Here is a 26,126-nt window from a genome sequence, read left to right on the forward strand (position 1 = left end):
AGCTCTTTCAACTAACTGGATGGTTGGTAAAGGGGCAAGTCTTGCTGGCTTTCTCTATTGACTCATCTGTAAAATAGTCCTGAGTTTTGTATTATCACTTAAACATATCCAAGTAGGCGTCACAAACCTATGGGATCCAGGCACATGAGTGGTAAAACAGAATGGAGGGGGGCAATGGCCAAAGGGACAACCGTGCCTCCCATTAAGGGGGCCACTGCGACCCAGTTCCAACCCATTATTCCTAATAGGTAATGTAGACCCAGAATTGAATGGACAAGTCTCCTAATTTTCATGGCCAGTACTGTTGCACCAAAGGGACCATATTTGCCAGCCAGATCTGGCCCACAGACCACTAGTTCGCAGTCTCTTCTTGGGCATATAATGAGCTAATTTTACAGCAGCTTCATGCTTGCATTCATTCATTCATTCATTCATTCACGCAATAAATATTTACTGGGTCTCTACTGCAGGCTAGGCTCCACATACAGATATGGTTTAAAAAATACATGATAAGACGGCAAATAATGACAGCATAAATGCTATAACAAAGTGAAGATAATTAGGACTTCCATTTATTGAGCACTTCTATGTGCCAGGGAGTTTTTAAGAACCTCACATGTATTAACTCAGTTAAGTCTTGAAACAATCCTACGAAATAGGCGTAAAGTGTTTCCATTTTAATTATGAGAAGACAAGTCTTAAGCGGTCAAACTACTTGTCCGTAGTCACACCGCTGGAAAGTCCTGAAGTGGGATTTGAATTTGTTCAGGAGCCCGGGATCTTGACTGGGTAGTGGCTCAGACGGAGGGGTCGTATATGAAGACTTCCAGAAGAGGTTAACTTTCCCCTGGTCTCGAAGGATGATTTCGGCAAACAAGTCCAGGAGTGCAACCCAGGCAGAGGAAGCTGAGCCAGGGATCGTACTATGAAGGTTGGCAGGAAATGAGTCTGAAGAGGTCGCTCTCAGGGTCTCCAATGCCATCTATTCAACTCCGTTTTTAGGTGCGATATCAGCTTATCGACGGCTTAGGTTTCAGTACTAGCTCTGAGAGCAGAATGGTGTAGAAGCAGGGGGGTATTCACCCGTTCCAGACAGCGAAGAGCGCCTGATTTCTCCCGCCCGAGCCCCTCCGCTGCTGTCCTGCCCTCGACCACGTTCAAGGACTACAAGTCCCGTCATGCAGCGAGAACGCGCCGGGAGCCCGGCGACCTGCCCCGCCCCGGCCCGGCCCCGCCCCCGCCCCGCCCCTCCCTCCCGCAGCCCCCTCCCGCCCGGCCAGCCCCGAAGAGTTGCCCGGTGGCCGCGGCAGACGGAAGCCGAGGGAGAGCCTCGGCGGCAGCAGGATGGGGGACTCCAAAGTGAAAGTGGCCGTGCGGATCCGGCCCATGAACCGGAGAGGTGAGAGCTGAGCCCGCCCGGGGCCGCGACGGTGGAGGCGGCAGGTGCCTGGCGCTCCCTTCCCTCAGCCGCGGCCGCTGTGTGGGGTCCGTCGGACCCCGCCCCTGCAGTCCGAGTCTAGTCGAGAGAGCGGCCGGCGCGCCCCGAAACCTCGTCCCCCTCGCCCGCCGGTCCTGCTCGGGGACGCCCCTCCCCTCGCCCGCACCGCGTCCCGGGCGCTGCGGGCCCCACGTCCCGGTCCGCTGCCCCTTCCGCCGGCGCGCCTGACCCGCCCCGCCCCGTCGCCCTTTCGCCCTCTCGCCTCCCCTGCCCTTGCGGGAGAGCGCTCTGGTCCCTCGCCCCGTCTCGCTTCCTCCCCCCCTGCCCCGCCGCTGCCCCCCTTGCTCGTGCCCCTCTGTGTCCCCCGCTTTCTCCTTGCCAGCTGTCAGAGTGGCCCCCGCCCCTCGGGTCCTCACCCCACCAGCCTGGCCGGGACAGCCAGGGACCCCGCGGCCCCACGTCTCTGGCCCAGTCACCCCAACCCTGCACTTTTGTGGTCCGTGGCAGGAAAAAATGGCAGGGAATTTGGTTTTACTCCTGAGAAAGCACTCAAGTGCAAAAATTCCTCGTCTGCGGTTTTCACTTTATGTACGTTTAGGCTGGACGGTCATAAAGAATTGTGAAGACTTTGACTGAAGTTGGGCGAAAGAGATACCTTTCCACCCCCTCCCCCTTTTTTTGACTGTTGAGATAGTTTTGTTTTTGCTTGCAGTCATATTCGTCATCTCTCAACAATAAATAGTTTAAGTGCCAAGATTCTTGTGAAATTGTATCTTTCAAGACATTCTCTCAATTCTGCAGGGAGGGTAGAGAAAGCAGATAAACCGAGTACATTTTAAATCAACTTTAGTTAGACAAATGGAGTGACGAGAACCCCCACCTCGAAGTACCAAGAGGAGGTGGGCTGGGCCTTGACTTTAATGCTTAAGTAGCAGCGTGACTGGGCAAGTAACTTTAAATGAGGTAATATATTTGAAAACACTTTCTATCCGAGGCTGTGTTATTGAGATCACTTATCCCGGCAGATGACTTTTCAATTGATAAGACTTAACTAATCAAAATCTTGTATCAGAATCACTTCTAAGATGTTTTTGCAACTTACATGTTCATAATCAAGTGTTGAAACTGTGTAGAAATTTTAAGTTGTTTTCTGCTTTTCCTTTTCTTTGCTGTCTTTTGTATATATTGAGATACACAGATCAACCAGTTGGCAGTATGTTTTGTTGGGTTGTCCTTTTGGAAGTTGGTTTATTTCTCTTCCGATTCATCTCTTCTGTTGGAGGTGGTGATTCCTCCTGTCCCTGCTAGGTCAGTTTAAGTCTGTTGTGTGACATAGAAGAGTTCCTCCCTCTTTCTCCCTAAATGAACTTAAACTAGTACATGTTTGGGATCTTCAATCTTTCTTTTGACAAAAATCAACTCGGAAAGTTTTCAGAAGCTTCTGTTCTTAAGTGCTCAGGCATCTTTATTCAAATTTATTACCATCACAATGATTAAAAAATCAGGAAAAAGTAAGCCACATAACATTGTTATCTGGGATTTGATTCTGAAATCATGGTATCAGCACATTCTTAAAATTGCCTTTTTCACAAAAAACTTGGAAATGTCAGTGCTAAAAAGATGCAGCTAACCAGCCATCACAAAAGACCTATCTCAGATAATTAGATTCCTTCCCTGTTCCCCTCCCCCCATGAATTTCAGTTTTTGGGGGGAAGTACTATTGTTATAAATTGTCATTTAGTTAGATTGTAATAATTGGCAGGATCAGAGTTTCCAGGGACACAAAGAATAATAAAAATTTTAGCTGTGGAATGGATGTTAGCTGTTCCTTTGGGTGAATTCATTTCAAAATTAAGGTTTGTACATGGATCCATTACTCTATTAATAGAAGTGCCTTATTGTGGTAAACTGTTTCCCCCTTCATTTAGTGCTATCTCTTACCTAGCATTGTATTTCCTGAATGCATATGGACTTCTTTTTGCTGTGATTACCATGATAATTAAGGGTATTGGTTCTATTTCTATTTCATCATGAAGTTGTCATTTACGTAAATCTAGACATAATGGAATACACAGTAGTGGAATTCTAAAGCTAGTGATTTTTTTCTTTTTTTTTTTTTAAGATTTCATTTTTAAGTAATCTCCATATCCAGCATGGGGTTTGAACTTAGAACTCCAAGATCAAGAGTCGCATGCTCTGCTGACTGAGCCAGCCAGGCTACCCTAAAGCCAGTGATCTTTAAACTGCTACCTGGCATTTGTTTAAAAAGGCTAAAATAGAAATGTATTTCCTTTCCAGTAATTTTGAAAAGAATCCCATTACTTTGACTAATAATTACTTCTGGGAAAATTTAGTGTATTAAGTAAGTAGTAGTGTCTAATTATGACAAATAGTAAACTTTCAGTCATAATTATTTCTCTTTTAGCATATCAGTTCAGGATGCAACCTCAGAAATCACTCTTCACAAATAAGAATTAGAAGAGAATGGGTTACCAGGCTGATGAAGTTTTGCTGTATAGATTCTAATATTTGTAATCATATTGACTTCTTTTTGAGGAAAACTGAAATTTGCAAGAAGCTTCTAGCGTACCATTAAGTCCTTCATGTGATTCAGTATCTGTGCTAAGGTGTTAAGGGAGTTCCTTGGTTTTTTATTTAACATTTATCATGGAAGTAAGAGTTTCAGTCTTTTTTGCTAAATTATGTGTGGGTTAGGGAAACATTGTTACTTCAACATTAACCATTATGCCCTCATTCGATAATAGCAAGAATTATAATGGCTAATGAATACGCTTTTGTCAGTAATATTTTTCTTGTTATATATTTTAACATTGCACTAGCAAAATAAAACATAAAAGGGAAAAAGTCTGCAGCATCTTTCCATTTTAACAATTCAGTCTCATTTTCTTATTTTCATTCTAGTTTGTGTTCACATGCATATGTAATTTTACTTACTTTTAATATTACAACTTCTTGTTTTTGCTGTTCTTCATCTGTAATATGTCTTTAAACAAGCTGAAGGAAAGCTGTAAATTTGATTCGTCAGGAGATGAAGTTCTTGTTGCAGATATTGTTTGGTTTTTCATGTTATTTTTCAGACTTGGACAACTCACCAGGTAACTCCGGTTGTGTTTTTCTATATACTCTAAGGAACACCCATTCATACATTATTAGCCAGTTTAATTACTAAATGAACTGAAAGGTTTACAAGCATTATCGATGGTATTAACTAGATCAGTGACACTCTCCTGTTTAGGAATTTGATGTTTTATAACTTCAGATGGTTTTAAAAATATTTACTATTTACTGAGTGCCTGCCAGATGTCTAGCTTGTGTTAGATATTACAGGATCTTGTTGCCTTTCTGCAAGGGACTTCCCATGGTTAAATATGTGTAAGATTAACTACCAAAATAAATACATTTACATCAAAAGTGTTTGGAAAATACCTTTCCTATCTACCTAGCCTAAGGTAGTGAAACCAAGAATTACATTAGGTATTTAGCTGGAGAGAAAAATAGTGAAATAGTTTATTTCAGTTGTTAGGGAACATGGATAATAAATATATTTCAACAGGTATTTCTCAAGGGATTACTTTGCATTTTATAGTACTTGATACAGTGAAAGGCACAAAGACAGAAAGAAGAAAGTACCCTCTGACAGAAGTCAGTGCTTAAGTAAATCATGGTCTAGAATCTCAGTGGAAAGATTGTTATGTAGATATTAAAAATGATGAAAATCAGCATCTTTTACCAAGGAAGACAGTTTTCTCTGTTAGCAGAAAAAGCAGAATGAAAAACATTATGTGTGACTGTATGGTTGAATCTGCTATTATAATTCTTACTGTGTAAAATGTCAACAGGAATGGGCAAGGGCTAGAAAGAAACATGAAAAAATGGGATTGCTTGTTCCTTTTGGGAGACTCCTATGTCCTGAAAATTCTTAGTGTTGACTGCTATTGTAGTGTTCAGCTTTTTATGGTTCATGCTCATGAGGAAATGGCTGTCCTATGAAAAGATAGGATTAAAAGGTAAACAAGCACCTATCGCAGATTGTCAGGTGAGTGATCGGGAAACAGAAATTCAGAGGCGTGGAAGATCTCTGGAAGCCCGGTGATCAGGGAAGGCTTCTCTGGGGAGGGAGAACCTCGGTTGATGTGGAGGGAGGAAGCTTATGATCAGAACGGGTGTATGGTAGCAGGCGAGGGGAGAGTGTTGGGTCGTTGGGGAGGAAGTATGGTTTGAGAGCAAAGGCACAGAGACAGGAATGAACCAGGCAAGTTTAGGCGGCAGAAACAGGATAAACTTGACAGAAAGGAGGGTTCTGTGAGCTTGACTAGAAAAGGATGAGATTAGAAAGGTAGGGTGGAATTTAAGGGAGCCCTGAGTGCTAACTAGGCCCAGAAGTCAGGGTTAGGGTGGATGGTCCATGTGCTCTGTTTAGCTCTGTAGAACTTCGCATGGATCTCAGACACTGGCAGAAGGAGGAAGATTGCCTGGTCTTAGAGCAGGATCAAAAGCCTGGGTAGATGCCGGATTCAGGGCATAGGTGGGTTACATTTAAGGGTGGTGAAAATGAAGCCATGTGCATAGGAAGAATTAGGCTGATCGAACTTAGATAAGCAGTCGGGACTCAGAAGGCAAGGTGAAACTGAGGAAGTAGGAAGCTGAGAGAATACGCTGGCGGTCTGTGAAGACACAGGGATCCTTAGGAAATGAAGGGGCTCGGTGGCAAGGAGATTCGAAAACAAGAAGGTGGTTTGGACCCTGAGGTCATTAGTGGTGTCAGAGAGATAACTGATATTGGAGTCGAGGATGGCTGTGGATGGAAATTTCTGACATACTTTCTAAAACAGAAGATCCTTGTTTTCTAGCATCTGCTTGATATGCTCATGGAGAATGAGACACACATCTATTACAACATTGTTTTGTTTCTACTGTGCACTCAATGACTGAAATTGAGATTTATCCATACAGGGCCAGAGGCTTTTGAAGAAGAGAGTACACATTTATATGATAAAACAAAAATTTGTCTGAGTTGGCTTTTACTTTTACCCCCTCATCTCCACAAAGCAATGACTAATGTCTAACTTTTCAGTCCTTAAGGTCCGAAGATGGAGAAAACCACTGACAAAACTATTCATTAAGCTGATGAATGGAGATGTTTATTGAGTGGAAATGGATTATTATCGATCTCTCAGCTTGCTGATCAGGTTCCCCTTGTGTTCAACAGAGCACGTTAAAAAAAAAAAAAAAACTTGGCAAAGAAGAGCAGTGTAATTTATGGGGAATTGTGTGACACTAACTGATCTGTGGGACACAAATCCATGACTTAATTGGTACTGGGCTTGAGCTTTCAGGTGCTGTAGATGTCTTTAAAAGATGCTGTTAGCTTATTCAATATGTGTTGATTGAAGAAAAGAACAATAGCTACTTCTTTCTGAGAGCTTTCTGTTTGTGTTCTACAGAGTTGAGTACTTTTTCTTCCTCAAACAAAATTTAGAAGGTAGTTTATGGAATTATCACTTAACAGAATCTCAGAGGGGGGTTAAGTAAACTTCCCCAGAATTACAAGACCTGCTGTGCCATTAAAGCCTGTGCTTTTACTGCTGATTTGGACAGGATGATCTTTAAAGGGACCTTGTATTCTTGAGTTTACATAATTTTCAAAGGTATACGGGATACACGAGAGGCAGAAGTCATGATCTTTGACCAAAGGACCTCACTGTCTTGTTAGTAACAAGAGATGCACAGTCAATTACAAGAATATATGTACACAGTGATGCCAGTGCAGTATGAATTAAAGAATGGGAGTGAGACTTGAGAATGGTAAGGACTATGCTGGAGACAATGGGCAGGGAGGGAGACATGTTAGGTGGGGTACAAAACACAAGTTGTTGGAATTAATCTGTGTGTTTTTACCCTGTTCGTAAGCTACTAAGTTAGATAGTTACTGGTCCGTGGGTGCTGGTAGAAAATGTGGGACTTCTGGGTCAGAGGACTTACTCATGGCATGGTAAACAGTGAGAGTAGCTCCCCTTGCTTGCCAATCCACAAGGGTGTGGAGAGTCCAGATGGCTGCTGTTTAAGTAGTAGGTTTGTGTTACTTCTGAGGAACACTCAGCTTGGGGAATCCACAGTTTTAAGTGGTAATAAGCAAACCCGCTCTTTGTCCTAGAGGAAGACCTTGTCCCACAAGGTTGCTGGCTACAAACACAGTCCTGAGAGAGAGTCTGGGTAAAAAGCATCTATTGCCTAGCATTCTAGGCCATATATTGCTGTATACCCAGCAAAAATGTGTAAAGGCAGTGGGGAAGCACCTGAAATTTAGGAAATATAGGAAGACTGCAAAGCTTCAAAAAGAAATACAGGAGAAGCAGGTTTTAAGGTGGAAGTGTAGGAAATGATGAGTTTAATTCTTAGACATTCAAGTATTTAGTCAGCCCTTATCACATGCTGTGTACTACACCTACAAATATGAATACAATATGTATTCCTGGAAAAAAAATCAACATATTTATTGAGTTTTGGATCTCTGAAGTGTAGTTAAGTGGTTGGATCCAGAATGCTGTTGCATATGAGTCAAAATCTAAGGAACTAGAGATGTGTGTAGAGTCACACATTTGGGAGTCATTACTGTAGGTAGTAGATAGAATTCCAAATTAAAGTGTGTGTGAAGAAGAAGGTGGTCACAAAGTTCAAGAAGAGAGACTAAGAGAAGCAGATAAAAGTAATAGGGAAGCCCAGGGGACATCTGGGTGGCACAGTCAGTTAAGAGGCTGACTCTTGGTTTCAACTCAGGTTGTGATCTCAGGGTTGTGAGATCAAGCTTCACGTGGAATGGGCGCAGAGTCTGCTTGAGATTTTCTTTCTCCCTCTGCCTCTCCCACTTGTTCTGTCTCTCTCAGATAAATAAATAAATACTAAAGAAAAATAAAAGGTAATATGGAAGCCCAGAGAGAAAATGTGTCAAAGAATGAATAGTTGGTAGTCAGATATCACAAGAATGGCATGTAATAACTGTTCAGTGGATTAGGTATCATGGCAGTCAGTGGTAATTTTCAGAATAATTTTGATTGAATGAATGAATTAGTGCTGGTATGTTAATAGTGGGCTGAGAAATAAGTGGGTTGCCAGTATGGTGGTAATGAATATACAACTTTCTTTCAAGAAAATCCATTTAGAAGGGAAGGGTAGAGAGTGGTATCTGGAGTTGTACCTAGGAACAGACCTTTTTAATGAGATGTTTGAGCCTCATTATAGACCAAGGCAATAGAGAAGGAAATTTTTTAAATTTGGGAAGAAGAGGATAATTATATAATGGCAAAGGCCTGGAGTGCGTAATTTTCTTGATGAGGTAGATTCTGAGGTTGTTATTTGAGAGTGAGAAAGATTGGTTTGGCTGGGCTCTTTGAAGTAATGATTGTTTGGAAATGTAATTGAAGAACTCTAACCATATTTTGTATCTATTGAGGGTAGTGGGATCATTCTTTCTAATTTTTTTGAGATAATAATTCATCAGAAGTGTACAAGTTAGTGGTTTTAGTGTATTTGCAGAGTTGTGCAACCATCACCATTATCCATTTGCAGAACATTTTCATCATTCCACAGAGAGATTCTGTCCCCACTAGCATTCTGTCTACCTCCCTCCCCCAACACACACCCATCCCTCTTCTCTGCCCCTGGCAACCACTGCTCTACTTCTTGACTCTATGGATTTGCCTATCTGGGCATTTCATATAAATGGAATCAAGCGATATGTGACTTTTGTATCTGACTTTCTTCACTTAGTATAATGTATTCAGGTTTTTGGCATGTTGTAGCATGAGTCAGTACTCATTCCTTTTTAAAGTTGAGTAATATTACATGATATGGATATGCTGCATTTGTTTACTCGTTCATTAGTTGATGGGCATTTGGCTTCTTTCCACTTTTTGGCTGTTATGGATAATACTGCTGTGAACATTTGTGTTTAACCTTTTGTGTGGATGTATATTTTTATTTCTTTTGGGTGTATATATAAATAGAAGTGGAATTTCTGGGTCATATAAGTAACTCTGAATTTTGAGGAACTGCTAAATTGTTTTCCAACGTGACTGAATCATTTTATGTTCTCACCAACAATGTGTGAAAGTTCCAATTTATCCATGTCCTTGCCAATACTAGCTTTGTCTGTCTTTTTGAATATTGCTATCCTAGTGTGTGTGAAGTAGTATCTCACAGTAGTTTCGATTTTCATTTCTCCAGTATCTAATGATGTTGAACATCTTTTCATGTGTTCATTGGCTATTTGTAGATCTTTGGAGAGATTTCTTTTTTCTTTTTTAATTTATTTTTTATTTTCAGCATAACAGTATTCATTATTTTTGCACCACACCCAGTGCTCCATGCAATCCCTCTATAATACCTACCACCTGGTACCCCGACCTCCCACCCCCCGCCCCTTCAAAACCCTCAGATTGTTTTTCAGAGTCCATAGTCTGATGGTTCACCTCCCCTTCCAATTTCCCCCAATTCCCTTCTCCTCTCTATCTCCCCATGTTCTCCATGCTATTTGTTATGCTTTGGAGTGATTTCTATTCAAACTATCATTTTATTTTATTATTTATTTATTTACTTAGTTATTTTAAAAAATATTTTATTTATTTGTCAGAGAGAGACAGAGAGAGAGAGCAAGTGCACAAGCCGAGGGAGAAGCAGGGTTCCTGCCGAGCAGGGAGCCCAATGCAGGATTTGATCCCAGGACCCCAGGATCATGACCTGAGCCAAAGGCAGATGCTTAACTGACTGAGCCACCCAGGTGTCCCTATTTTTATTTTTTTCAGTAGGCTCCAGGTTCAGTGTCAAGCCTAGTGCATGACCCTCAGGTCCAGAACTGATCGGAGGGGTACCTGGGTAGCTAAGTTGGTGAAGTGGCTGACTATTCTTTCAGTTCACATCATGATCTCAGGGTCCTGGGATTGAGCCCCCACTGGGCTGGGTGCTCAGCTCAGCTGGGAGTCTACTTGAGGATTCTCTTTCTCTTTTCCTCTCCCTATGCGCCTCCCTCTGCTTGCCATCTCTCTCTCTCAAGTAAATAAATAATAAAAAAATGAAAAAAAAAGGGGCGCCTTGGTGGCTCAGTGGGTTAAAGCCTCTGCCTTTGGCTCAGGTCGTGATCCCGAGGTCCTGGGATCGAGCCCCGCATTGGGCTCTCTGCTCATCTGGGAGCCTGCTTCCCCCTCTCTCTCTGCCTGCCTCTCTGCCTACTTGTGATCTCTGTCTGTCAAACAAATAAATAAAATTTTGAAAAAAATGAAAAAAGAAAAAGATCTGAGCCGAGATCAAAGTTGGACGCTCAACTGACTTAACCACCCAGGTGCCTCTCAAACTATCATTTTAAAATTTGGGTTGTCTTTTTATTATTGAACTGGTAGAATTATTTATGTTTTTTGAATGCCAAGTCCCTTATCAGAGAAATATTTTCTTGATTATTGTGAGTTGCCTTTTCATTCTGTTCTTGGTTTTTTTGTTGTTGTTGTTGTTATTCTTGGTGTCTTTTAAAGGACAAAACTTTTTTTTTCTTTTGTTTTTTTTTTGTTTTTAAGATTTTATTTTTAGGTAACCTCTACACTCAATGTGGGTGTCAGACTCACAACCCCGAGATCAGAAGTTACATGCTCCACCAACTAAGCCATCCAGATGCCCTTGCAGCATGAAAGTTTTTCATTTTGATATGGTCCAGTTTATCTTTCGTTGCTTGTGCATTTGAAGTCATATGTAAGGAATCATGACCTAACTCAAGGTTATGTGGATTTATGCCTGTATTTTCTTCTAAGAGTTTTGTAGTTTTAGACTTTGTATTTAAGTCTTCGATCCATTTGGAGTTAAGTTTTGAATGTGATGTAAGGTAGAGGTTCAGTTTCATTCTATTACATGTGAATATCCAGTGGTCCCAGCACCATTTGTTGAAATGACTATACTTTTTCCCCATTGGATTGTCTTGGCACTCTTGTCAAAAATCAATTGACTATTGATTTTGAGTGATTACAGTTAGCTTTTTAGGAATGTGATTGGGAGGTAAAGGGAGGTACATTTATATTTCTGAGTAGTATATTTGGTTTGAAAATTATTAGTAATTTTCTGGAAAATTAGAAAATAGTTATTAAGTGGGCAACTCAACTTACTTTATTCACACTGAGAATGATGCATTTCCTCAGATGGAACATGAGTTATGTAAAGGGAGTATCCCAAACCCTGCCCATCTTTCACTATGATGTCATTGAGGAATGAGCCATAGCTGATTTGTGTGTTGAAGGAAGACTTGTTTCAAATTATTGTTCACTTTTACAGGGTGACTAATTTGCTGGCTGAGTAAGCTGAATTGTCAGCTGTTAATATTTTAATATTCTTCTTGAAGAGCTTGACCTAGAAAAGGATCGTGTTTGGAAAGTAATATGGGATCTTTAATGTTAGTGGAGTAAATTTCTTTCTTTTTTCTAAGGACTCATGGATACATCAAAGTATTCATGGTTCTAAGTACGATAGAGGTTCATTAGTTAGGATACTAAATTTATAGGATTACTTAACTTTAAGATCACTCTGGTTTTTTATTGGTTTTTAGACATAGTACTAGTTAAAACCCAATCTCATTATTATAGACTTCCCTAGGAATAAACTGTTGTCCATGTGTTATTTATTAAAATAATGGTGAGCATTTAGTGCTATTTTTTTATTGTGGTAAAGTATATATAATATAAAATTTATCATCTTAAACCACTTTTAAGTGTACAGTTTAGTGGCATTACCTTGTTATGAAACTAGCACCACTCTCCACATCTAGAATGTTTTAATCTTGTAAAACTGAAACTCTGTAACCATAAACTTCTCCATTGCCCAGTAAACCCAGCCCCTGGCATCTACCATCTTACTTTCTATCTCAATGAATGTGACTACTCTAGGTACCTCATATAAGTGGAATCATATAGTATTTGTCTAGCTGTCTCACTTGGCAAAATGTCAAGGGCTCATCCACATTTTAGCAAAATTTCATTCCTTTTTAAGGTTGAATAATATTCCATTGAAGTATACCACATTTTGTTTTTCCGTTCATTCATCGATGGACACTTGGATTGTGGCCACTTTTTGGCTGTTGTGAAGACTGCTGTGAACTTGGATATTCTTTAATGTTGATTTTGCAAATGCAGCTCATAGCAGCTAGGTCCTTATCTTTTTAATCTAAGTATTGCTCTAAACTAAGAGGAAGCTGTTTATCTTTTGGATTTTTGGTAGGTGTTTTAAAATTTTTTTTTGTTTTATTGGGATGCCTGGGTGGCTCAATTGGTTAAGCATCTGCCTTCGGCTCAGTTCATGGTCCCAGGGTCCTGGCATCAAGTCCTGTGTTGGGCTTCTTGCTCCGTGGGGAGCCTGCTTCTCCCTCTGTCTGCCGTTCCCCCTGCTTGTGCTTGCTCTCTCTCTCTCTGACAAATAAATAAATATAATCTAAAAAACCTTTTTTTTAGTTTTTTTAAAATTTAGATTAAATTTAAGGCCTACATTTATTTCTATTATTTAATTACTGCTTGCTTTCTAAGCAGTATAGAACAAGAAGTTTTAAATGGAGAAAGTGGCATAATCAGAATCTTGTCGCAATGTAATTTTTAAATTAATTTATTAATTAAATTTTTTTTAAAAATATTTTTATTTATTTATTTGACAGAGAGAGAGATCACAAGCAGGCAGAGAGGCAGGCAGAGAGAGAGAGGGGGAAGCAGGCTCCCTGCTGAGAAGAGAGCCCGATGCGGGACTCGATCCCAGGACCCTGGGATCATGACCCGAGCCGAAGGCAGCGGCTTAACCCACTGAGCCACCCAGGCACCCTAATTAATTAAATTTTAAAGATTTTATTTATTTATTTGACAGAGAGAGAGAGACAGTGAGAGAGGGAACACAAGCAGGGTGAGTGGAAAAGGGAGAAGCAGTCTTCCTGCCAAGCAGGGAGCCTGATGTCGGGCCAATCCCAGGACCCGGGGATCATGACCTGAGCTGAAGGCAGATGCTTAACGACTGAGCCATCCAGGCACCCCTGTAGTTTTTGTTTTTTAAAGAATTTATTTTTAAGTAATCTGTACACTGAGCATGGGGCTCGAACTTACAGTCCTTAGATTAAGAGTTGCATGCTCTACTGACTGAATGAGCCAGGTGCCCCTTTTGCAATATACTTGAATTCAACCAACTAATATTTAATGGTACTCTAGCTATAGCACTTATATTAAATGTTTCTTGTATATCTGACCCTTAAACTTTCTTCAAATCTCACTGCATTTATTTGCTTGGGTGTGTGTGTCCTAGATGTACTACCCATATTCTAAACAGCCTTGTTTTAATATCTGTCCATCAATCAACAAAATCAGAATGGGAATTTTGTTTGATAAAATGGAACTACTGAAATGAAGACAGTGTTTATATTTTAAAGGCCACCTTTCATGGGTGGCCTTTAATCTTTAGGACAAAATGAATTTCCGTTGAATATATTAGTTATTAGGTGATTCTGTGTATTATATAGGATATTCCCAGGATTGGTTCCTTTATCATGCCTTTTCATGTTTCCAAATTATTGGTTCTATCTAATGAGGTTATGAGACAGAGAAGGGAGGAGCTGTGAAGAGGATAGGGAAAAAGCATAGAAATAGTGAAGGAAAAGTTTTGGATCCCTTCTCACTTAGTGAGAAAATATTTGATTTACAGTTTTTCAGGCATGCATTCTAATGTATACTTCTGCATACAGAACTGTATATGCAACTCCTTTGCTTAAACCAAACATTCTTGCAAGGCACTAATAACTAACTTTGTGGTGGGTGGTGAGATGGTAGATTCTGAGTCACACAGTGCAATTTCTGGAGAATCGATAATACATTTGTGTATAATACAGATTTGACTGTAAGGGGCCAGGCAATACAATGTGGTCAGAAACCATTAAGGAGTAGTATTAACAGAGTATTATGATTGCGAACTTTCTTGAGCTGTGGGCCTATAGACTAGTTGATCAGAGTAGAACATGTGCTGCTTTGGGATTAGTCTTCTACACCTAGGCAAAACGTAGCTCAGTAGTTTTCCTTTCAGTTTTTTTTTTTTTTTCCCCTGAAAAATGTATTGGCTAAAAGAAAGACCACTTAGTTTTTTGTACTTCTAGAATGTATCTTTGAGAACAATTGTAGAAAAACCAATATAAGAAAAGTTGTGGCAGGTACAGGGAGGGAAATTTTAAATTTTGCTTTTTGGTATTTGTCTCAGTTATGTAAGTTAAGATGAAAAAAAGAAATGACCTTTCCTGGCAATGGAAATACTCTTGAGTTATAATGAATATGACATTGAAATTTGGCCAAGGCTCTTTGGGAAATACAAAATAGCTCCAGTATAGTGCAGCTCCTTTCCTTAGAGCTTATCTTTTGGTAATGGAGATAAGGCAAACAGTTTCATACTTCAGGTCAGAAAAATATGAGTATAAAAATATGAGGGGTGGGGCACCTGGGTGGCTCAGTGGGTTAAGCCTCTGCCTTCGGCTCAGGTCATGATCCCAGGGTCCTGGGATCAAGCCCCACATCGGGCTCTCTTCTCTGCAGGGAACCTGCTTCCTCCTCTCTCTCTGCTTGCCTCTCTGCCTACTTGTGATCTCTGTCAGATAAATAAAAAAAAAAATCTTAAAAAAAAAAAAATATGAGGGGTGCCTGAGTGGCTCAATTAGTTGAGCATCCTACTCTTGCTTTTGGCTCACGTCACGATGTCAGGGTCATGAGATCAAGCCTAACATGGGGCTCTGTGCTCATCGTGGAGTCTGCTTGAGATTGTCTTTTTCCCTCTCCCTCTGCCCACCCCTGCTCACACTCTCTCTCTCCCTAATAAATTTAAAAAAATATATATAAAAATATGAAAACATAAATATGCTACAGCCTATACTTTTTAAAAAAAGAACTTTATTGAAGAAGAAAAAAACCCAGCTTTATTGAGATACAGTTCACATATCATACAATTCAGCCATTTCGGTGGTTTTTATCATGCTCACATAATTGTGCAGTTATCAGCAAGCAATTTTAGTATGTCTTCATATCCCAAAAGAAAACTATACCCATGTAACCACATGGTGACTATAGTTAGTGATATTGTATTACATATTTGAAGGTTGCTAAGAGAGTAGATCTTTAAAGTTCTCATAATGGAAACATTTTTTGTAATTATATATGGTGACAGATGTTAATTAGCCTTATGTGGTGAGCATTTTGCAATATATACAAATAGGGAATCATGTTGTATACCTGAAACTCATAATGTTGTATGTCAGTTTAGCAGTTACTCCCCAGCCATAGGCAGTAACTAGTCTATTTTTCTGTCTCTGTTTGCATATTCTGGACATTTCAAATGAATAGAATCATATAAGGTAGTATTTTGTAACTGGTTTCTTTGACTTCACACAAGCTTTGTTCATGTTGTAGTATGTATCAGTACCTTATTCCTTTAAATTGTGAAATAGTGTTCCATTTTATGGATGTACTAAATTTATTCATTCATTAGTTGATAGACATTTGAATTTTTCCATTTTTTGGCTGTTATGAATAGCCCAATACTAGCATTATGAACATTTATGTACAAACTTTTATGTGGATCTAGTTCTAATAATATATATATAATATATAATATAATACAGTACAATACAATATATCTCTTAGATAATATATACCTAGGAGTGGAATTGACAGGTCATATGCCAGCTTTCTGTTTAACCTTTTGAGGAATTGCTAGACTGTTTTGCAAAGTAACTACACCATTTACATTCCCATCAATAATGTATGAAGGTTCCAATCTCTCCACATCCTCCCTAACACTTGTTATTATCTGTCTTTTTGACAGTAGTTATGCCTATGGGTGTGAAGTGGTATCTTACTGTATTTCTAATTTACATTTCCCAATGTGTAATGATTTTGAGCATTTCTTTGCTTATTGGCCATTTTTGTATCTTTTTTTTGGAGAGATATCTACTCAGATCCATTGCCCATTTAAAAATTGGATTGTCTTTTTATTACTGAGTTGTAAGGATTCTTGATGTTTCCTAATACAAGTCCCTTATTAGATACATAATTTACAAATTATTTACAGATTTGTTTGATTCTGTGGATTGTCATTTTACTCTCTTGACAGCGTCCTTTGAAGTACAAGAGTTTTTCGTTTTGATGCTGTCCAATTTATCTATTTTTTATTGTTTTTTTTTTAAAGGTTCTTATTTATTTATTTGACAGAGAGAGAGATCACAAGCAGGCAGAGAGGCAGAGAGAGAGGGGGAAGCAGACTCTCTGGTGAGCAAAGAGCCTGATTTGAGGCTCGATCCCAGGACCCTGAGATCATGACCCTGACCCAAGCCAAAGGCTGAGGCTTAACCCACTGAGCCACCCAGGTGCCCCTATTTTTTTTTTTTTTATTGTTGCTTGAGCTTTTAGTGTCTGAGAAATCATTACCTAAGCCAACATCATGTGAGTTTACCCTTATGTTTTCTTCTAAGAGTTTTATGGTTTTAGCTCTTACACATTTATGTCTGTGATCTTTTGGAATTAATTTTTATGTATGGTATTCATTCTCTTTGCATGTGGATATCTACTTGTCCTACCACCATTTTCTGAGAAGACTGTAATTTTCACACTGGATTGTCTTGTCAAAATCTTTGGCCATAAATGTGACAGTATCTTTCAGGATTGTCTGTGTCCTATATGCCTGTCCTTCTGTCCTTATAATAGTATAGCACCGTCTTGATTATGTAGCTTTGTGGTTAAGTTTGACATTGGTGAGTGTGGTCTTTCTACATTGTTCTTTTTTATTTTTATTTTTTAATTTTTTTTTAAGATTTTTATTTATTTATTTGACAGATCACAAGTAGACAGAGAGGCAGGCAGAGAGAGAGGAGTAAGCAGGCTCCCCACTGAGCAGAGAGCCCGATGCGGGGCTCGGGGCTCGATCCCAGGACCCTGGGATCATGACCTGAGACAAAGGCAGAGGCTTTAACCCACTGAGCCACCCAGGTGCCCCATACTTTGTTCTTTTTTAAGAATATTTGGCTGTTCTGGGTCTCATGCATTTCCGTACAGATTTAGATGCATTCAGCTTGGTTAAAAAAAAAGAAAAGAAAAGGTTACCATGGGATTTTGATAGGGATTACCTTGAATTTTGTAGACCAATTTGGATGTATTGCCATCTTAATAGTATTAAGTCTTTCAGTTCATGAATGTAAAATAACTTTCCATTTATTTAAATGTTGAATTTCTTTCAATAGTGTTTTGGAATTTTCATTGTACAAATCTTGTACTTCTTTTAAATTTATTTTGAAGTAGCTAAGTCTTTTTAATGCTATTATAAATTGTTTTCTTAACTCCATTTCTGGGTTTTTTATTGCTGGTATATAGAAGTACAACTTATTTGTATGCTGGTCTTATATCCTACAACTTTGCAAGACTTGTTTATTCTAGTAGTTTTTAAATGGATTCCTTAGGATTTTCTATGTACAAGATGATATTGTAAATGGAGATAGTTTTACTTCATTCTTTTCAATCTGGGTCCTTTTTATTTATCTTGCCTAACTGCCCCGACCAGAACTTTTAGAACAATGTTGAATAGAAACTGTAGCCATAGAACTTCCTTGTCTTATTCCTAATGTTCCAGGGGAAGCCTCTAAGATAAACCACTAAGCATGACATTGGCTGCAGGTTTTTGTGTATGTCCTTTATCAGGTTGAGAAGTTCCCTTTTATTCCTAGTTTGTTGAGTGTTTTTATCGTGAAGGAGTATTGTGTTTTTCTCAAATGATTTTTCTGAAATAACTAACTTTAAAAATGGTTATTTATTTATTTGACAGATCACAAGTAGACAGAGAGGCAGGCAGAGAGAGAGGAGTAAGCAGGCTCCCCACTGAGCAGAGAGCCCGATGCTCTGGTTATTTTTAAAGTTAGTTATTTCAGAAAAATCAAACTGAGGGTTGCTGGGGGGAGGGGGGTTGGGAGAAGGTGGGTGGGGTTATGGACATTGGGGAGGGTTTGTGCTTTGGTGAGTGCTGTGAAGTGTGTAAACCTGGCGATTCACAGACCTGTACCCCTGGGGATAAAAATATACGTTTATAAAAAATAAAAAATTTAAAAAAAAATAACCATTTTCTCTGTTTCTTTTTTCTCTACAGAAATTGATTTGCATACCAAATGTGTGGTGGATGTAGATGCAAACAAGGTTATACTTAGTCCTGTAAATACTAATCTTTCCAAAGGAGATGCCCGGTAAGTTAAGAAACAGTATTATGTACAATGGATTTCTAAATGACTGAAAACCATAATGGCTACTAAGCTGAGTTCAGCTTAGGAGATAACAAATGCTTCATTACTGTGTAGAGACATAGCTGTCGAGTAAAAGAGGTGATGTCTGTAATATGGAATGACTAAGTGCCAGAACAAGTGTTGTAGATAGCAATTGTATCAGAAGCTCAGAGGAGAGAGCTTTAGGTTAGAAGGTGGAGTAACTGAGGAAGCCTTCTTGAGGGAGACAGTACCAGCTAGAAGATTATTAGTAAGATGTAGATGGAAAAAAGTAGGGTAGAAGAGAAGACCTTTAGGTTATTTCTCAGTTTTGGTTGTTTTTACTTCTGCCGCTTGGAATCCTGTTAGAGCCCATTTCAGGTGCTCTTTCCTCCTCAGGGCATTCCTGCATTTTCAGGATTTCCTTCCTCTAAATCCCCTGTAAACTGTGGTCTGTTTTACCTTACTGAATTATTATACATTGTATTGGATTTGCTGCTTGTGGCTCTAAAGTGGATTTTAAGGTCTTGGAGGGAAGAACCTCTCTGTCAGGGGTTGAAGATGAATCACTTCTGGATTTGGATGATAATATGAACAAAAGGAAGGGCCAGAAAGTGTAAAGAAAGCGAATTTGGGGAAGAAACCAGAGATTCATTTGTTTTTTCTCAGCAAGCACAGGGGAGTTAATTTAATCAAACAGGCTAGGTTCAGATTACAGAAGACCTTGAAAGCCGATAAGGGAATTTGACCTATATTTTTATGGTAAGATGTCATCTTTGACATCTTAACATGGTTAAGGGAGTGGATTAGGAAAAGTCAGTTGGCTGTGTAGAGAGAATAGTTGCAACTGGGGAAAGACTGGCTTTTTATAGAGATCAGCTTGATTTCAGAGATGTTTTTCTACTCACCCTGGAAGTAAATTATACAAATTAGAGAGACAGTACCTTCCATGGTGCTTTGTATGAAGTAGATACTTAAACTTAGAGAGACAATGTTGTGCATGGAAATACAGACAGAAGGCACTTCATAAATGTTGTTTCAGGTTGAGTCATTGAGTTGAAAGGGCGTTAGACTTGGAGTCAGAAAATCTTAAATCAAACCCCTACTTAACTATGTTGTTTTTAAGTAGTAGTATCTAAACTAGTAGCTAGTTATTTTTAACTTTTTTGAGTCTTATCTGTATGGTATATGCCTTACCAATATCAAAGAAATGTTTTCTGAAGATCAAATTATTGCTAAAATCTTTTGTTAAGTGCTCTGTAATTGTTTGGACTTACCGTCTTTGAGGTAGGGCTGTTTCATAAGTATCACTAGGTTATGGGTACTATCAGATAATGAAGTTATTAGAGTGTAAAGGGTATAGATGTGTCAAAAATGATGCTAGGATTTTGAGCTTGCTGATTGAATGATCTATTGTTCTGAGTATTAAATGAAATTACTAATATTGGAGGCTGTTTATTGCTCTTGGAATTTTAATTCTGGAGATTGTTGCTTTATTTGGAAGTGGGTTACCTCTGAAAAACTTGGAGACACTATCCTTTGGTAGGATGATTGTAGGCTTTACCTGTAGACTGACTTGGATTCAAATTCTGGCTTTGCCACTTGGTAGTGTGGTTACCTACCTGTGTTCCTTATTTATAAAGTGTTTCAGTTTTCTAAGTTTTATATTGCTGCATAACTTGGAGACACTATCCTTTGGTAGGATGATTGTAGGCTTTACCTGTAGACTGACTTGGATTCAAATTCTGGCTTTGCCACTTGGTAGTGTGGTTACCTACCTGTGTTCCTTATTTATAAAGTGTTTCAGTTTTCTAAGTTTTATATTGCTGCATAACTTGGAGACACTATCCTTTGGTAGGATGATTGTAGGCTTTACCTGTAGACTGACTTGGATTCAAATTCTGGCTTTGCCACTTGGTAGTGTGGTTACCTACCTGTGTTCCTTATTTATAAAGTGTTTCAGTTTTCTAAGTTTTATATTGCTGCATAACCAGTTATCTTTAGAAGCTTAATGGCTTAAGGCAATAGTGATCATTTATTATCTCATGGTCTCTGTGGGCCCGGAATTCAGACAGGGATGGCTTATCTCTGCCTCATGCTGTCTGGGGCATAGCTGGAAGACTTGAAGGTTGGGGATTGGAATCATCTGGAGAAGGGTGGGTCACCCAGATCTGGTGGTTGATGCTGCCTGGTGGCTGGAGGTGTAGCTGAGGCAGTAGGCAGAATACCTGCTCACCATCTGGCAGGTTCCAAGGGCAGGTGTCTTGAGAGAGCGAGAAAGCTGGGTGAAAGTAGCATTCATTGCCTTTTATGTCCTAACCTTGGGAGTCACCCAGTATCTTCTTGTCATCTTTTCTTACTCAAGGCTGATCTAAAGCTCTAAACAATTTCCAGAAGAGAAAATATAGGCTCATCTGTAATGGAGGAGCATCAGTGTCACATAAGAAAAGCCTTTAGGATGGGATATATGTTATTGTGGCTGCCCTCGGAAAATACAGTCTGCCACAAGTGTGTGATAGTATCTACCTGATAAAGTTGTTGTGAGAATAAAATGACAACATGAAAGCTGAAAAATATATTTTCTTTCCTTTTGAGGTCTTTAAATCTCAGGGGTCTGTGAAAGAATTAAATAGCTGTTCTGGTTCTATAGAGTATCTTGGATAGCTCTTTTTTCCATATGCTGCAGATACAAATTGAATATCATTCAGTGCTGTACAGGGTTGGATAAAAAACTTTAAAAAATGACAGCTTCCAATAAGGTTGGTATGTTTTGGGTTTTGATGAAGTAAAGTTAAGCACAGATTTTTAAAAAATAGCTTTTATAGAGTGAAATGTATTTAGCTTGATGAATTTTCATAAGTTGAACATAACTCCTGTAAGTGGCACCCAGATAAAAACCAAGAACATTGCTGGCTACTTGCTGGCTCATTTGGAAGAGCATGTGACTCTTGATCTCTGGGTTGTGAGTTCAAGCCCCACATTGGGTGTAGAGGTTACTAAAAAATATAGACATAAAAAAAAGACCATTGTTAGTATAATAAAAGATTGCCTTTTGAGAAGTGCTTTTTCTTTTAATATGCTATCAAGGTGAAAAGAGAAAATAGAAATTTTGGAATGTAGTGGTCCAGTGGTACAGGTTGGCTTCATTAAATGTGAAGAAAAATCGGAAGAAAACATAAATTAAAACTATTTTATGTGATATGAGGTTCATTATAGTCTAGTTTGTAGAATGACTAATCCATAAAACAAGTTATGTTTTATAGGAGCTATATAACGAGAGAGTTAAGAATTTAGAGTTAACATGTAAGTGATTTGAGTCATTTTAAATTAGTAGTCACAGGATGCCTGGGTGGCTCAGTTGGTTAAATGGCTGCCTTTGGCTCAGGTCATGATCCCGGTAACCTGGGATCGAGTCCCATATCGGGCTCCTTGCTCGGCAGGGAGCCTCCTTCGCCCTCTGCCTCTGCCTGCCACTCTGCCTGTGCTCGCTCGCTCTCTCTCTCTAATAAATAAATAAAGTCTTAAAAAAAATAAATTAGTAGTCAGAAAAGCTAAAATTAATATTTTTTCTTTAAAAGCTATAAAATCCATGCTTCTAGAATAGTATCCAATTCTATTAATCTAAAACCATGACTAATTTTATATGTGTACTTACAACTCAAGTTAGTATACTTTGAAAGTGGACATATGTACATTTTAAAATAATGGTTTATATATTTTTCTGATTAATTTTGTATTAATTTCTGACAGTTTCATGATTTGATGTTTGTGCTTATTAATACTAATAGAAGCCATGGTTAAATGAGTGGGTAAACCATTTCTAGTTTAATAGCTTAATCAGGGGCGCCTGGGTGGCTCAGTGGGTTAAGCCGCTGCCTTCAGCTCAGGTCGTGATCTCAGGGTCCTGGGATCGAGTCCCACATTGGGCTCTCTGCTCAGCAGGGAGCCTGCTTCCCTTCCTCTCTCTCTCTGCCTGCCTCTCTGCCTACTTGTGATCTCTCTCTCTCTCTCAAATAAATAAATAAATCTTTGAAAAAAAATAGCTTAATCATGAGGATTTGGGAAATATTTCTTGCTCTGCTATATATGGAATTCCAAAACTGTTCTGAAAAATAAGATGCTTAAAAATCAGAAAACTGGTAACACAAGGCTAAGAGATTAAGAATCCTGACTTTGGAGCCAGAAATCCTGGATTGAATATCACTTTTACCACTTAACCATGTATGCTATGGAGCAGGTTACTTAATTGTCCTCTGCCTCAGTTTATTCATTGGTAAAGAGGAGATAGGTTGTTATGACAATTAAAACAAGTTAAAATATGTAAAATGGCAGTGCCTGGTATACAATAAACCTTATATAAATGTTAGTTATTACTTTAAATATTACTGTTAGAAATGGGTTGTATTTGTGATGTTTGGTGAGCTGTAATATACTTTCATAAAGGAAGTAAAATTTTTTAAACCAAAATACATTCACTTCAATACTAGAGTGTGCATACTTATCAAAAAATTATCTGGTTCTAGGGGTGCCTGGGTGGCTCAGTGGTTTGGATGTCCAACTCTTGATTTCTTCGTAATTGTTGCTGGTTTCAGGATCATAAGATTGAGCCCACTGTTGGGCTCTGCGTGAGTTCAGAACCTGCTTAAGATTCTCTCCCTCTCCCTCAGCCCCTCTTCCCCACCCTACATTCCCTCTCTCAAAAATAAAAAAAAAAAAATTAAACAATAAGAAAAATTAGTTCTGTAAAAATTTCAACTTTACAAAGTCAAAAACTTAATTTTATGTTTGCCTTAAGTTGATGGGGGCTCTTAAGGAATAACATGCCATGTGTTAGAGAGCTATGACCCCTAATTTGATGTTTACAGTGAATAAAATATCAACTGACTTGGGAAACCAGGTCAAAAGATTGATTTAGCATAGGGTGAGAACAAAGGGACATTTTATTAAATAGGGAAAAGATTAAGGACAAAGTCATTCTATTTTAAGAAACTCTGGTCCAGTGCTTCAGACTGATAGACTTGCATCCACCAGATCCATCTTTTTCTCACGTGTGGAGTACTAGCTATACACTCCTAGGTTTACTCTATTTTTCCTTCTGTTGCACCACACCGCTTAGACTACTAGTACAATTATATGTCTTTTTGAAATTACTTTTTTGCCCTGCATCAGTTTAGTTTTCCAGACTGGTCCTTGGGATTTTTCAGATCTTCATCAGCGACATGTTTACAAATTATCTTTTAGGGCTAAGAAATGACCAATTCATTATCTATTTTAGTAGATTTTTGCAAGTGTAATTCTCAACATTGGAATCTTTGCATTTAGGAGCACTTTAAGTCCCTTTTGTAACTAGTTATAAGTAATACCATGGTATAGAACAGCCCCCCCCCCTTTTTAAAGTTTATTTATATAAGTAATCTCCGCACCCAGCGTGGAGCTTGAACTCACAACCCCAAGATCAAGAGTCGCACACTCTTGCGACTGAGCCAGCCAGGTGTCCCTAGAACAGTCCCCTTTTAAATAGCTGAGTAAATATTTAAGCCTTATTTTGTTTGAATTAAAACAAACTCTTAAAACTTGTTAAACTTTTAACCTGTAATAAATGTTAATGTTAGTTAGCCTGTCACCATCATAAGGCAAAATAGTTTCTTAGGCTAACGTTTATCTTCTGCCTTTTGCCTTATTCCCTCCCTCCTCTGCCCACAAAACAGGCATTTCCCTCTAACTCTGGCTCAAGTTAATTGAAATCCTAATATTGGTTTTTTTTTTTTAATACTAATATTGTTTTAAAGGGAAGTAAGGTGTGATTTCCTGTGGAGATTGGCAGCTCCCAGTTTATGAAGCAGTTGTGTTATTAAAGTGATATATAGGTGAATTTGGAAATGGGAAGGCATTTTCCCATAGGAACTGATAGTTATTTCTAGTAAAAATGGTGTTCTATTAAAAAAGTGACTAGTTTGGCCCACAACTCATGGAATCACACCTTTTATATTTTAGTATGAAGCAGAGGTGCTTCATGGCCACTTCCCATTTTGTCACATGTGATTATATTTATTTATAAAAGATTTTATTTGTTTATTTTTTTAGGGAGAGAGAGAGAGGGAGCCAGTGAGCCAAGGGAAGGGCGAAGGGAGAGGGAGAGAATCCCAGGCAGACTCCTTTGTGAGCATGGAGCCCATTGGTTGTGGGGCCAATCTCAGGACCCTGAGACCATGGCCTGAGCTGAAACCAGGAGTTGGATGCTTAATTGCCTGAGCCACCCAGGCACCCCTCTCACATGTAATTTTAAAAAAGATGTGTACTCAAGAGTAGAGATTGAATAAAATTCATAATTTTTCCTCCTTATCAAGGACATCCTGAAGTGAGAAAAGACTTTTTCCTTTTTTGGCTCTGGGTGTGTGGCAGTGAAGATGTAATGACTACTAGTAACCAGTAGACTTTGGTGTCACTGTGCCAAAAGTGCCAGTTCTTTTAGCCGCCATTGTTTTTGTATCATGAGGGCTAGTATCAGCATAGTGAAAAAGGCAAATATCAGTATTATTCTGAAAGTAGTTGTTACCTCAAGAACCGTGTTGTCTTACCACACAACAATTTAAGAATCAGATTTAGGCATTAAATCACAGACTCTAAGAACTGGATTGATGCCTTTGGTGTATTTATTTTTAAATTACTTTATTGAAATGTAAAAAATATGCTATATAATTCATCCCCTCTGAAGTGAACAGTTCAGTGGTTTTTATTATATTTAGAGTTGTACAGCCAGCATCATGATCCAATTTTATGACATTTAAATCGTTCTGTTACTCAACTTTCTGTCTCTATAGATTTGTGATTTGCCAATTTTGACATTTCATATAAATGAAATAATACAGCACATGGTCTTCTGTGATTGGTTTCTTTTACTTAGCATAATGTGTTTGAGGTTTATCCAAGTCTCATTTATCAGTACTACATTCTTTTTATGGTGGAATAATATTTCGTTGTATTGTTTGGTTTATCCATTCATCAGCTGATGGATATTTGGGGTTTTTTCCCACATTTTGGCTATTATGAGTAATGCCGCTGTGAACATTTGTGTTGGTCTTTGTATGGACATATGTTTTCATTTCTATTAGGTAGATATCTTGAAGTGGAATTGCTGGATCATATAGTAACTCCATGCTTAATATTTTGAGGAGCTGCCAGACTTTCCCAAGGCAGCTGCGCCATTTTACATTCCCACCAGCAGTGTATGCAGATTCCAATTTCTTAAGGTTTTAAGGAACTCTTCATGTACTGAAAAGGAAAAAATGGTGGTGACTCTGGCTAATTGGAGAGTGCATACCCTGCCCGAAGGCATTCAAATTACAGCTAAAAAGCAAAACAAAACATTGTGCTGTCCAAACAAAACAAGTC

At 38.8% G+C, this 26,126-nt stretch overlaps 1 protein-coding gene across 4 annotated transcripts in view; it reads left to right on the plus strand.

Annotated features, from left to right (window-relative positions):
- The first annotated feature begins 1,236 nt into the window (after positions 1-1,236).
- The window catches only part of KIF13B (kinesin family member 13B), a 196,471-nt gene continuing 171,581 nt past the window's right edge, over positions 1,237-26,126 (plus strand). For 3 of the 4 annotated variants that reach the window (XM_032332283.1, XM_032332286.1, XM_032332285.1), the window contains exons 1-2: positions 1,237-1,399; positions 18,626-18,719. In XM_032332283.1, the coding sequence (XP_032188174.1) occupies positions 1,345-1,399; positions 18,626-18,719 (149 nt within the window). In that variant the 5' untranslated portion in view covers positions 1,237-1,344. Of the gene's footprint in view, positions 1,400-18,623; positions 18,720-26,126 lie in introns of those variants that run through there. The other variant, XM_032332284.1, reaches the window with a different exon arrangement.

This window comes from Mustela erminea, chromosome 2 (assembly GCF_009829155.1).
Source record: "Mustela erminea isolate mMusErm1 chromosome 2, mMusErm1.Pri, whole genome shotgun sequence".
Lineage (NCBI taxonomy): Eukaryota > Metazoa > Chordata > Mammalia > Carnivora > Mustelidae > Mustela > Mustela erminea.